The sequence below is a fragment of the Carcharhinus amblyrhynchos genome, chromosome 10 (assembly GCF_965287045.1).
Source record: "Carcharhinus amblyrhynchos chromosome 10, sCarAmb.v2.hapA, whole genome shotgun sequence".
NCBI lineage: Eukaryota > Metazoa > Chordata > Chondrichthyes > Carcharhiniformes > Carcharhinidae > Carcharhinus > Carcharhinus amblyrhynchos.
The window spans coordinates 84,660,424-84,674,950 of record NC_137333.1 but is presented as its reverse complement, the minus strand read 5'-3'; the positions used below and the strand labels follow the sequence as shown (position 1 = coordinate 84,674,950).

The 14,527-nt window shown below is 41.6% G+C and overlaps 1 protein-coding gene across 1 annotated transcript in view; it reads right to left on the bottom strand.

Annotated features, from left to right (window-relative positions):
• cog6 (component of oligomeric golgi complex 6) overlaps nucleotides 1-11,796 on the bottom strand; it is a 124,095-nt gene extending 112,299 nt beyond the window's left edge. The window contains exons 1-2 of the mRNA XM_080197500.1: nucleotides 11,608-11,796; nucleotides 264-407 (exon numbers count right to left, since the gene is read on the bottom strand). Coding sequence (XP_080053626.1) covers nucleotides 264-407; nucleotides 11,608-11,781 — 318 coding nt within the window. The 5' untranslated portion in view covers nucleotides 11,782-11,796. The remainder of the gene's footprint in view (nucleotides 1-263; nucleotides 408-11,607) is intronic.
• Between the last annotated feature and the right edge of the window lie 2,731 nt (nucleotides 11,797-14,527).

Here is a 14,527-nt window from a genome sequence, read left to right as displayed (position 1 = left end):
CTGGCCGTGTTATCTCTTCCCCCTCTGTACCAAGACGTTTCATGCAGCAACCTTCTTGAAAGCTAGCGAATCCTCCCTAATGAATAGGGGCATGTTTAATTTCTGTTGCGTACAAACATGCAAAACGCAACCTTTCGTCATCAGTTGCTCTGATTTCTTTTTAATTTTTTATGAAAGGGGACCTTTAGTTCTAATCCAAATATCATCAATCAACACCTACAAGCCATAAGTCCTCTTCATTGTAAGGGATGTTTGACACATACCTCTTTGACTTCTTTGAACACACGTACAAATTCTTCATTAATGGACAAACTACGCCGCTCTATGTCTCCTCGCAGATTTCTCCTGGTACGTAAACTATTCTCAGTGAAGAATACCGATAAGGCTTTAAGAGCTTCCAACATGTCCTGTGAATTGAAAATGTATATTTTGTAATTTAATAGGAAATGCACTGCACTGAAACTATACACTTTAACATTTTTAAAATTACATTTTGAAGAGCTGATTGCTTTGTCTTTACTGTCCTTGCAATGGGGAACAATGTTAAAACTATTGTAAAGCAGAATGATTACGTAACATGGGGTTTTGGACTTGTATTTAAAGTGAGTAGTATAATGAACCACAAGTAAAATGCATAGCATTCATAAGATGCGAGGTCTCAACACATTAGGTTCTTATACATTTAATGCTGCATTTTGTTATTTCTTAAATTAAATTCTGGATTCTCATTAATGCTACATTTAAATAAATAAAGCTGCAGTAAAAAGAATTCTCAGTAACACAGATTCTAGCAATGTAGCGCATCTCTGTATAAAGCAAGAAGCTAATTTCCAAGAATTTGGGACATGTCTGTAAGAAGCCTGTCAAAGTAAGTCCCTTTGAGAAATTAGATCAAGGAAATCCTTAGAGAAACAAGTACTGTCATGAATCACTCGCAAATTAGCAGTTACTGGGAAATTCCTACAAGAAACTAGAGCCCCAATGAATCACTGTGACAAATGAAAGTATTACAGGGAACCAATGTATTTTATTGAAAATAGGTAATAAGGATTTCAAGGCTTTATTGATTGTTGGGTTAATGGATGTTTCTTCTTCTGTAACAGTGCTAAGTCTAGTTAAATGCCCAGCTCCTTCAAACATAACAATCCCAACACATCAATATGTCAATGAGTATATACGGTAAGTACCTGTGGCGTACAGGTCAAGACAGTTGTGGGCAAGTCCCTTGGATTGGCTTGCATTGGTTGAAATTTGGCAGAAATGTATTCTTGGCATGAATGTAAACTGATACAGTGAGTTCTTGCCATCGATCTCTAGGAAGTGATCCTTGCTGGCAGCCAACATGTTTGGACAAGATCAGACTCAGGTATGCTAACCCCTATTGAATAAGCTGCTGACATTTACCATCAATGTCTCAGGCATCAGTAGTTGCAGGTACCAGACAGCAGTGTGTACCAAACACAAGTCAACATCTCAAGAGAGGAATCATTGTTAGCCAGGGTGGGGTGCAATTGAGGGCAAAGTTATGAATAGCATGCAACAATCTTCTGTCGGTCTTGTTCAGACTTTTTGTACATTTCAATGAAACCAGTATAAATTTCAGCCCCAAAAATGAAACATATTGAGAAACCCAAGTAACTTACATGGCAAAACATTCAACAAATGCTCTGAAACCACGGACACTTGCAAATTACGACAGCTTTAAATGCACATGACGCAGCTTGTCATAAAGCTGCTGTATCTTGAACATTCAGTGAATTGAGGTCTACGTAGAAAATAGGAGCAGGAGGAGGCCAATTGGCCTTCAAGCTTGCGCTGCCATTTATTATGAGCATGGCTGATCATCCAGCTCAATAGCCTGATCCCACCTTCCCTGAATATTATTTGATCCCCTTCCCCTCAAGTGCTTTATCTAACTGCTTCTTGAAAATATGCAATGTTTTGGTCTCAATGCTCCTGCTTGAAGCTGGTTTCCTTTCTGGCAATAAAACTCTCTGGAGGTCAGTGTAAACTGTCTAGTGCAATGTGCCAGCATGTTTTGTGAAAGTAACATCTTTTGTGCAATAGGAAGTTTTTTTTAAAACCAGGCATACTCAGCAGCAGAGACACTGCCCCATCTCCAGAGTTGGGAGGCATGGGGCCACAGTGGTTCACATTGCTGCCTCACAGAGTCAGGGACTTGGTTCAATTCCCAGTTTGTGTCACTGTCTATGCAGAGTTTGCACGTGTGTCTGTGTGGGTTTCCTTCAGGTGCTCCGGCTTTCTTCCCACAGTCCGAAGATATGCGGATTAGTCATGCTAAATTGCCCCTTAGTGTCAGAGGGACTAACTAGGGTAAATGCATAGGGTTATGGGGATAGGGCTTGGGTGGAATTGTAGTTGGTGCAGATTTCTGCACTGTGGGATCCTATGATTCTATCTATGAATGCATCTGCAATTCTAACCCAGCATTGGCGAGGTTTCTATGCGACAACGGATGCTCAGCAAAGTAGTCCCCATGTTACTGATGTTGACAGCACAAGCAATGCTCACTTTGAAACTAAAGACATCTGCAAAACAATGATGGCCGTTCCCTAAAGTGTCCATAATGTACAGGTTTCACTGTACTTACAGCTTGAAGTTTAGACGAGGATACAATTGAAGCTTGAATAACAGTTATAGTATTTTGGGCCAGGGAGAGATAGGAAAAATCAGGTAGCCTTCCTCTTCCTGATCACTATTCAATGCTCCCAGATGAAAAATGAACTTGTGAGCAGGATTAGACATGGTTTGAATGTTTTCCAGGGGAGAAATGCTAACACTCCCTATCTCGACTTACTTCTTTCCACTGGCCATTCTTCTTGTGTATCAAAGGGTTGCTAGTGTTTTTGGAATCATACAACAGCACGAGTCAGTGCACACATTTGGAAAGGGAGATAAAATAACTAAGAAGTAACCGTGCCAAATCTGCTGAAAATGCTCTCAATTTCAGCAGGAAAGAGCAGCTCAAATTGAATGAAAAGGATTGTGATGGGTTTGAAGTATGCTATTGAAAGTTTTAAAATGCAAAAACTTTTGCCCCTTGCAATTGTGATGAATTACCGCCCAGAAAAATAATACTATTATTGAAGTCAAATTTTCTTTCTCAGAAAGTTGCTCATTTCTCCAGCTCCACTGCACATCGAGATTAGTAGATAAGTTTAAGAGGTAACAAGAACAAGTAAATGCATGTCAGCACCACGGGACTTCAAAAAGCCAACTGCTTCTTCTGCTTCAAAGTACATCTAAAAGTTTGGGGCCCAATTCCACAGATCTATCAAGAGTCTACTCCTGTTGGAAATATATTCCCTTTAATTTTCTTCCTTTAGGTATCTCCATGGTGATAACACATGGTGCAGTACAGTTTGAGGGTGGCACAGGCCCTCCGATACCTTTGCCAAGAATTTGTTCTTCTGGGGAGTGAGGGTGCTTAACCACTGTGGCCATTACAGGTAAATTTGACCATCTCTCACACAGCACTATCAAAAGAAATAATCTTGACTCATTTTAGTAGGGCTAAAACTAATTGCAGAGTTCTCAGTGCCGCAGAGCTGGAATCAACTGACGCAGCCTGTTTGGATCTTTCCAGTAATGCAGTTTCCTCCTACAATTCAAAGACGTGCAGGTTCAGTGGACTGGCCATGCCAAATTGCCCCTTAGGGTCCCAAGATGTGTAGGTTAGGGGAATAACAGGGCAAATGCATGGGGTTACGGGGATAGGGCTGGGGTGAGCCTGGGGAAGATGCTCTGTCAGATAGTCGATGTAGACTCAATGGGCTGAATGGTCTCTTTCTGCACAATAGGGATTCTATGCATTTTACTACCCATACAGAATAGGTGGGTTAAGAACGTGGTGCACTTACTCATGAATCATTCAAGAACTGTGCAGGCGGCACAGTGGTTAGCATGGCTGTCTCACAGTGCCAGGGACCCAAGTTTAATTCTCGGCTTGGGTCACTGCCTGTGTGGAGTTTGCACATTCTTTTTGTGCCCGCATGGGTTTCCTCCGGATGCTCCGGTTTCCTCCCACAGTCCAAAGATCTGCGGGTTAGGTGGATTGGCCATGCTAAATTGCCCCCTAGTGTCGGAGGAACAAGCTAGGGTAAGTCTTGGGTTTATGGGGATAGGGCTTGAGTGGGATTGTGGTCACTGCAGACTTGATGGGCCAAATGGCCTCCTTCTGCACTGTAGGATTCTATGATTCTATGAACCCTTACAGAATTTTACTTACTTCTCTTGCTTGGTATTTTTAAAAGTTATTATTTAAGTTAAAATTAAGGACCAGTCACTGAGAACAATCTGATAATACCAGAAACTCAAAACATTAAAGCACAAACAGCTTTAGAAACATAAAAAATCAAGTTATTAAAAATCTTCAAAGCCATGTGAGAGTACAAATAGTGGACATGCAACACTGGTCAGAACATGTTCGCTGCTGCACTGTTACAAATTTCACTGGTCTCATAATTTTACAATCTACTGATGTATGAACATTATAACAGATTGGATTAGCTTTGGACAACAGGATGCCTGAGAATACCATGCACATTGCTCTCATGGTGGTCCTTTCCATCTGTCTTCTTTCTCAAGATTATTGCTTTCCACATACTTTGCTCATTCCACCATTCCCTTCCATCTGGTTCTCCCTCCTGCACAACATGCATTCCCTCACCTGCAGCTACAGGCTGTTTTCTCAATGTCATCCTGTTTTCCAATCAACCAAACTACTGAACAACCGACTGGTACATTTGCTTACATGTCACCAGTTAAAATGAACAAAAGCATTCATGCTCCCATCAAAACAATCATCAGTTTAGTTACATAACTAAATTAGCACTCATATTTTATTCTAAACAGGAATAAAGGAATGATCTAACAGAAAGACAGTAATGCATATTCAATATCCTTTCCCTTAACAGCAGAAGTCATATTTAAGAGAAAAAAAAAGTGCCATGGGAATATATTTTAGTTGCTAATAAAACACGACCTTCCCCAAGTACTATGATGCTTCAACTTTGATGTCAGCACACACTTTCTCCAGCATTAACTGGCAATATGCACAAGAAAAGTTAATCTTGAGGAAATGCCAACAGGCTTGCTAGAAAAAATTTTGTACAACAATGCAGACATGAAAATTATTTGCACAACAATTATGTGAGTAAATCAAAAATATTTGCAATATCCTTCTAGTAGTATTAATTCAGCATTGCAAAGCAGAAAGAAAGGAGAAGCTCAGAAAATTACAACAGGAAAAAGCACTTCAGCTCTCCAAGCCTGCACCAACCATGCTGCCCATGTGGACTAAAACCCTCTACCTTTCCAGGGACCATATCCCTCTATCCCCATCCTATTCATGTATTTGTCTAGACACCCTTTAAAAGTCACAATCATATCTGCTTCTACTACCTCTCCCGGCAGCAAGTTCCAGGCATCCACTACTCTCTGTGTAAAAATCAAAGACTGTGATCTGGCCTGTCTAGGGTCAATGCTGTTTCTAGCTTATCTTTAAAATCAAAGAAAGTATAATTTTTGTCTCTCCAACAGACTCAGCAAAGAACAGAAGCCCACAAACTTTGGTGCACTGTTCCTTTGCAGGCCCAGTCTGAGCCAGGTTCTCTGACTGCCTACGACCCACTAAAAAACAGGCTCAATATTAGATCAATTACTGTGGTATATTCCAAATAACTTCAAGATTAGGATCAGGGAGAGTAGAAGTCACTATCCTATAAAACTGTCTCTTTACTTCAGATGAGGCAACAGTAATCATTAATTTCTTAATTAAACATTATTGAACCTTATCCTACTGTGCCCCGTGCTTGGCACTGTTGTTCATCTATGTGACTGATGTGATGCAGAGAATCTTAACATGTTTAAAACATATAAAATATATTCCACATTTCAATATCAAGGTGCACAGTTTGAGCACTCAACACAGAGGTCCCATTCACCGAGGGAGCATGGTGGCATTGCGATTACGTCACTAAATTAGTGATCCAGAGGCCTAAGGCCCTGTGGATACAAGTTCAAATTCCACTACAGCAGCTGGTAATAAATAGATAAATAAATCAAGAATATAAAGCTAGTGATAATGACAACTATCATCGATTGTTGTCAAAACCTATCTAGTTCACTGATGCCCTTTAGGGAAGGAAATCTGCCATCCTTACCCAGAGCCACAGCAATGTGGTTGACTCTTAACTGCTCTCCAAAATGGCCTGGCAAACCATTCAGTTGTACCAAATCATAACATAAATACCAAAAAGGAAGAAAACCAGATCAACCATCTGGTATCAGCTTAGGCACCTGCAATGGCAACAGGTATCCTGCTGCAAAAATCCTTTTTACTAAAATCTGGGGGCTTGTGCCAAAATTGGGAGAGCTGTTCCATAGACGAGACAAGTAGTAGCTGGCCTTGTGACACCCACAACTCATTAAAGACCTTGGGCATATTTTTACTAATTTAAATCAGCAGTGACATGATTGCCTAAACCATGCTGTACTGAATTCAACTAACTATAAAACATAACTATTGTCATTACATGCTACATAAAAAACCTCTTCAACAAAGATCTTTTTTTCCCATCTGCATACAAAGTTCCCGGTATCATAGGAACACAAGCAGGACATTCAACCTCTCATGCCTACTCCACTTTTCACTAAGATCATAACTGATCCGTACGCTAACTCCATCCAGTCAACTTGGCTCCCTTAATATTCTTGATTACCAAAAACCTATTAATCACAGATTTAAAATTATTAATTGATTTAGCATCGACTGCTTTCTCTATGAGAGAATTCCACTTACAAATCCAAGTCTGCTCTCTCTCGAGTCAACTCAAATTTCCCGAAATACTCAGTCACTCAGCCATTAATTATAGATTCCAGTAACTACTTATTAGGGGCTCGTAAGAATCTTTAATTGCCTCCATTGACTTAATATATCAAAGCTGTCAATACTGAAGTGTCAGAAGTGACATTTATTTCAAGAGTGATAGATATCGAAAACCCATTTAAACAGGTGAGTAATGTATTTGGTCATTATGTTTTCCAAATATGCTCAAACGACACAGAAGAAGATCATTCAGCCCATTGAGTTCATGAGGCATGTTGTTTTCCTATTCTATCACTGCAAGTTTACTTTCTTCATGTGCCCAACTAATTTCCTTTCAAAATTACCGATCCTGTACACTTTTACCACCTTCGTAGGCAGCACTTCCCAAGTCATTAACACTCTGCACGAAAAAGCCTTTTTTCACATCTTGCTGTATCTCTTGCCCAAAACTTTACATCTGTGCCCCCTAGTCCTTGTACAATCAGCTAATGGGAACAGCTTGTCTCTGTCCACCTTGTCTAAACTTATTGTCTTGTACACCTCAATCATACCTCCCCACAATCTCCTTTGCTCCAAGGAGAGCAACCCAGCTTCCCCAGTCTTGTAGCTAGGATCCGTCATCCCTGGAATTGTTCTGATAAATCTTCTTTGCACCCTCTCATGGATCCTAACGTCCTTCCTAAAGTGACCAGAACAGCACAGAGCACATTCTAACCATAGTGTTATAAAAGTTCATCATGACTTCCCTATCTTTGTACCAAATACTCTACTTATAAAGCCCAAGGTCCAATAATTACTTCCTCAATATGTCCTTGCCACCTTCAAAGATCCTAACCCTCATCCAAACTCTATTCCTCACTATTTGCCACATCTCCAACTTTGGTATCAGAAATTTTACTCTGGACTCCAATTTCCAAGTCATTTATACATATTGAACAAGCAGTGAAAGACAAATATTGATTGGAATAATTTTAAAGTCCACAATATCACCAATCTATTGTTAGTCACTTGGTCATACAAAGCTTGACTACTGCTGAAAATATTCTGTGGAAGCTTTTTTTTCATCCTCATCAAGACAGAAGCAAGAATGCCAAAGCTCAAAGGGTTTAACAATTTATATTGTGTGAAAAAAAGGATTATTGTTCGTTGTGTATCGCACATAGTCATGAATGGGCAGAAGGCTGCCATGTTCAGATCTGACAGTTTTCTAAGAACAGGATGCTGCCATTTATGATAAAAGACCCTCTGTTTACCACACAAATGATTATTGTGGCAAATGATTTTCAATACTGGCATGATGCCATGCATGCAGGCCATACATCCAAATGATGGTGGATTGTCTCAAACAGCACATCCCAGTCGCTGTTCGCAATTGGCAGAGTACTGACCATGCTCAACCAACACATGTTTACAAAACTCAGAACATATGTTTAATGTTCATTGTAATTCTGTGACTGGACAGTACTTGCTGACAGAATCTCGAGTGTGCTAAGGATTATGTTGACAACTAATTTAAGATCAATCATGTTTGCAATGTTGCACACTTATGCTTGTTAGAAGTTACATGTATTCACACGCAGAGACCTGTCCTCTGTAGGCAAAAGGAATATGTCTAAGCATTGTGTCTCCTTTGAATTAAACAAAAACCTGGGGAGAATAGTTCACTTGCGCTTTATCCATGGTGACCTCTTGACTAACCAAAGTTGACTTGTCAATCAATCTGCACCCTTTTCTCATGGAGTATAAATTGTTGCTCCCTAGTATCCAGATAAAAGATAGTATCCAGAGTACAAGATAAAAGCTTCAACAGGATATCTCTATTTTCAGCAACATACTACAGTTCTTGCATATTTCCTTACAGATGTTTCCCCTGCCCCAGCCCCCTACCACCCACCCACCTTTCACTATTTGGAAGCGTTTACAGTAGTTTCATAATACTTCTGTCACCTCTCAACTCTAACCAGATGGAGTCTGTCCTTGCCACCTCAAAGACATCCTCTCTTTCCAGTATTACAAAGTCTTCCCATTTCGTACCTCTCTATTTTTTCTGAACACATTGTATCTCTGTATGTTAAGTAACCTAACCTTTTTTATCCATGTTTTCTTTGTTGCTAATACATTATATTCCCACAAGACAACTTGCGCTTCCACCAATATCGGAGGAAGTTTTCACCAACACATTTACAAAGTTTCTACAGATACGTCAATAACATGTATTTAGTTAGCACCTTTTGGAAAATAAGTACAGGGGAGCAGAGTTACAGCCCATCAAGCCTACTCTACTATTAAATACGATCATGCCTGATCATCGATCTGAACTCCATTTTTCTGCATTATCCCTAAATCGCTTGATGTAATTAATATTTAGAAATCTATTGATTTCTGTATTAAACACACTTAATGATCGAGCCTCCATAGCCCTCTGCGGTAGAAAATTCCAAAGATTCATCTCCCTCTGAATTACGCAATTCCTCCTCATTTCAGTTCTAAATGGCTAGCTTCATATTCTGAAACTCTACCTCCCAGTTCTAGAGCCCTCCTCCCCTGCTTGGCCAGGGAAAACAACTTTATGCATCTACCCTGTGGAGCCTTTTAAGAATTTGTGCAAGTTTCAAATTATCATCTCTAATTCTTCCAAGTTGTAGAGAAGCGCAGTCTCGTCAATCTTCCCTCGTAAGTGTGTTCTACCATTGGGTTCAGCATGAAGACAGTAGCCAGGATTGGAGTTAAAGTTGGGGGCAAAAGTATGGAGTTTGTGGAGAAGGCCAAAGATAATGGGAGAATTCTCCCATCCCACCCACCAGAGGAATTGTAGTGGGCACAGACCACGAAAAGATCCATTGACCAAGATGGAATTCTCTGGTTTTGAGGCGAGTGCAGTCAGAGAATCCCACCCATTGACTTCAATCTTCCCAATATTCGGGTGTCAGAGATTGTGGCTCATTCCAAACTCTGGTAATATTTCAAACAAATGGTCTCACAGACAATAGAGGGGTGGCGGAGGTAGAACTAGGTATCAATATCAAACCTGTAAAAACTGACCCTAGTTCTGCAGATGATATCATTGAGAACCAGCATGCTAATGAGGAAAAAAGGATACAAAGATCCTTATTATAGCATAGAGCCAGGAAGAGAAGCCGTTTCTAGAGAACTCTGAATACAATTGGGGAAGAAACTGATCAGAGAGGTTCAAACTTGATATCGAGAGGAAACATAGATTTATGTAGCAACAACATGTTTAAAGTCCTCAGAAATTACATCAAATATTAAATATAGAGTGACAGTAAGCAATAATAGAGACATTAAGGGCATTTAGTGACAGAGGTTTGATGAAGAGGGCTGCTGGACAGTACCTGAATAGAGGGAATCAGAGTTTCAAGGAACAGGTGGTGCATTTTATTGGCTAAGTGAGTTCAAAAAGAGCATTGAGGAAAATAGGAAATAAATGAGGGTAGTGAAATCATATTTAGGGCCTGAGGAGTACAGCACAAGCAGACAAACATTCCAATCATATTAGCAAAAATCATCCACGAGCTCCTTTTGTAGAGGTGCAAGGATGAAGTAGCAGAAAGACAAAGCAGCGAATGGTGCAGAAACGATGCCATCTGGTCTCTAGAGTGATCCTGAACTAGTAAGGATTTTGAGGTGTGAAGGTGCTTGATATGATTAAATGATGGGTATCTAAGCTACTTGAGCACTAGACATGCTCAAGTCTTCACCCTGTAACTTAAGTGGGGAGGGGGGGGTCATCCATTCTGGGGGTAGGATATTGATGGTCAAAGGAACTCAAGATGTAAACAACACCCATAACCAACAATAATTAACCAATTTGCAGAGCAAGACACATTGTTAACCTATTTAAGTATTGGAGCGCCACCTTTTCTTTCACATTGACATCTCCATGCAAATAACATTGACAAAACCCTAGGGCAAGATTGTCACTCCTATTCTCAGGCTCTCTATATTGAGCAGCACAGCGGCAAAGTGGTTAGCACTGCTGTCTCACAGCGCCAGGAACCCGGGTTCAGTTCCAACCTCAGGTCACTGTCTGTGTGGAGTCTGCACGTTCGCTTGCATGGATTTTCTCCAGGTGCTCTGGTTTCCTCCCACAGTCCAAAGATGTACGGGTTAGGTTGATTGATCATGCTAAATTGACCCTAGTGCCAGGGGGATTAAATATGTGAGGTTACAGGAATAGGGATTGTGTGAGATTGTGGTCAGTGCAGACTCAATGGGCCGAATGGCCTTCTTCTGCACTGTCAGGATTGTATGAAACAATTGTTTACAACTGCAATGTAACCAAAGGCTTTAAAGCTTCCATTCGGTGAACAAGCAGTTAACACTGCTGCCCCACAGGGACCAGGGTTCACTTTCCAGCTGGGGTCACTGTCTGTGCGGAGTTTGCATGTTCTCCCAGCATGGGTTTCCTCCAGGTGCTCCAGTTTCCTCCCACAGTCTGAAAGACATGTTGGTTAGTTGCACTGGCTGTGCTAAAATTCTCCCTCAGTGTACCCAAACAGGCGCCGGTGTGTGGCGGACTAGGGGACTTTCACAGCAACTTCACTGCAGTGTTGATGTAAGCCTACTTGTGACAATAATAAATTTTAAAACAAATAAAGAAACTGTTTTGTTTTATAGCTTATTTCCTCTCCAACATAATTCTCACTGAATAGATGATGGATGTGATGCTTTAGTAGAGTGAAGCCGCTCACAGGTCAGTCCACTGACAGGAGGCTCACTGACTGACAGCTCCCCACCTTGTCATTGTCCAGCCGGGTCTCCAGGATTTTATTTAGCTTCCTGGCCAGCGGGTTATTGTTGCTCTGCGTGGCCCCTCCTCCTCCTCCTCCTCCTCCGCCACCACCACCACCGCCGCCGCCGACCCCCGTCTCCGGGATGGGAGCCGATGCCTCCACTCTACAGTCAGCCATCTCCCAATAAAAGCCGGCCTCAACACTCCCTTCACAGCAGAGGGCCACCTCAGCCGGAAGGCACGCGGATTAAAGCACCCCGGCGGCCGGCGGCTGCTGCACAATGGTTCCGGGAGCAAGGGAAGACACTGAGTGAGACACACACAATCCACATAACGTACAGACAGGACTGTCTGCACTCACTCACAGTCTTTGTGTTAATGATCCACAGTGTGTGCCTGTAGAATAAGAGTCAGAAATCAATCTGGATTGCTGGTGGTTTAAAGGTGGAATATGCGGATGGGTGGGGGCCACATTCAGGTTGTCCAATCCTCCAGCATTAGCCTGGAGTCTCCAGGAATAAACACAGTAAGAAGTCTCACAACACCAGGTTGAAGTCCAACAGGTTTATTTGGTAGCAAACGCCTCTACCTTTCGGAGCACTGCTCCTTTGTCAGGTGAGTGGGAGTTCTGTTCACAACCAGGGCATATAAAACCACAAACTCAATTTACAGCATTATGATTGGATTGTGAGTCTTTACAGCAAAGCGAATCTTAAAGACTTGCATTCCAATCATTATGCTGTAAAGTGACTTTGTGTCTTTATATGCCCTGTTTGTGAATAGAACTCCCAGTCACCTGACAAAGGAGCAGAGCTCTGAAAGCTGGTGGCGTTTGCTACCAAATAAACCTGTTGGAATTTAACCTGGTGTTGTGAGACTTCTTACTGTGTTTATCCCAATCCAACGTCGGCATCTCCACATCATGGTCTCCAGGAATTACAGATCAATCCTCTGGAGAAACATTATCATAGAATCCCTACAGTGTAGAAGGAGACCATTCAGCCCATCAAGCCTGCACTGACAGCAATCCCACCAAGGTCCTATCCCCGCAAACCCACATATTTATCCTGCTAGATCCCCTCACACTAAGGGGCAGTTAAGCATGGCCAATCAGCCTAACCTGCACATCTGTAGTGCTCAACAGCGTTATAAAGTGACACCTACTCACTGATACCCTATTCATCAGTGCTGTGCAATGCATTTAACCCCTGGTCCATGGACTGTTATGGAGTGCCATTTTGAGTATAGTGTTCTTACAAGCCCTTTCTCCTATACAGTTGTTTTACTGGAGTCTGGTGAGTGTTCTGAGCATGTGCAAATTTTTGGAAGATTTTTCAATGTGTAAGAGTGTTCTGCAAGCAAGACGTGTGCTAGTTGTTCCTGTTTTCCTAGTTATTACTGTTCTGCTGAGTTACAGTTATTGTTAAACTTTGTTATTTATTATATAAAGAAGATAACTCTTTAAACAATGCATTTGACTGCATTATTTGTGGTCTCAAGTTACCACATGGACAAAGGAACCGAATTCCAGAGGTGAGATGAAAGTCACTGTCCTTGGCATCTAGGCAGCATTTCATTGATGTGGCATCAAGGAGTTCTAGTAAAGTTGAAGTCAATGGAAAGCAAGGGGAAATCTCTCCACTTGTTGGAGCCATTCCAACACAAAGGCAGGTGGTTCGGGTTATGGATGCCAATCACCTGTGTCCCAGCACACCATTGCAGCAGTTCCTCAGGGTAATGATCTAGATCCAATCATCTTCAGTCGCTTAATCACCGACCTTCCCATCATCATAAACTCGAGATTTTCATTGAAGATTGCACTGTATTCAGCTCCATTCATGAATCCTCACAAAATGAAGTAACCAGTGATCGCTGGCAGAAAAAAGATGGACAATATTCAGGCTTGTGCTGTTAAGTGGTAAATAGCATTTACGAGCCCCAGGCAATAGCGATCTCCAACATGATAAAACTATGATTAGGCCACAACAAGGATATTGTGTATCATTCTGATCACCATACTTTAGGAAGAATGTGAAGGTCCTTGTGAGGACAAAGAAGAAATTTACCATAATGGTTCCACGGATGAGGGATTTCAGCTACAAGGTTAAATTGACAACGTTGGGATTGTTCTCTTTATAACAAAAGAATTGAAAGAGATCTTTGATGGAAGGTAGACAAAAAAAAGCTGTTTCCATTACTTGATCGTACAAGGACTAGCAGCACAAGTTTAAGGTTTTGGACAAGTGATATGGATATCATGTGAGGAAGAGCTTCTTTTGCACAGCAAGTAGTAGTGATGTAGAATATGTTGTGCACATAGGTGGTGGAAACAGAGGTGATCAATGATTTGAAAAGGAAATTGGATGGATACTTGAGAGAGATAAACTTGTGGGGATCTGGCGTAGAACGGAGCTATAGGACTATATAATTATTCTACAGAGGGTTGCCTTGTACTTGGTGAGCCAAATCACCTCCTTCTGTGTCATAATGATTATTAACTCTATGATTCTATCCAGAGACAGTCTACCACCTCCACTTGACACTCAATGGCTTTTCCATCACCTAATCTCCCACCATCAATATCCTGGAGGTCACAAATAACCATAAAAATAACTGAACCAGCCACATGGCGTGGCACAGTGGTGCAGTAGTTAGCACTGCTGTCTCACAGTTGGGTTCAATTCCCGGTTTGGGTCACTGTCTGTGTGGAGTTTGCACGTTGTCCCCATGTCTGCTTGGGTTTCCTCCGGGTGCTCAGGTTTCCTCCTACAGTCCAAAGATGTGTGGGTTAATTGGACTGGCTGTGCTAAATTGCCCTGGGATACATAGATTAGAGGAATTAGCGGGGTGAGTGTGTGGGGTTGTGGAGATAGGGCCTGGCGTGGGATTGTTATTGGTGCAAACTTGATGGGCCAAATGGCTTC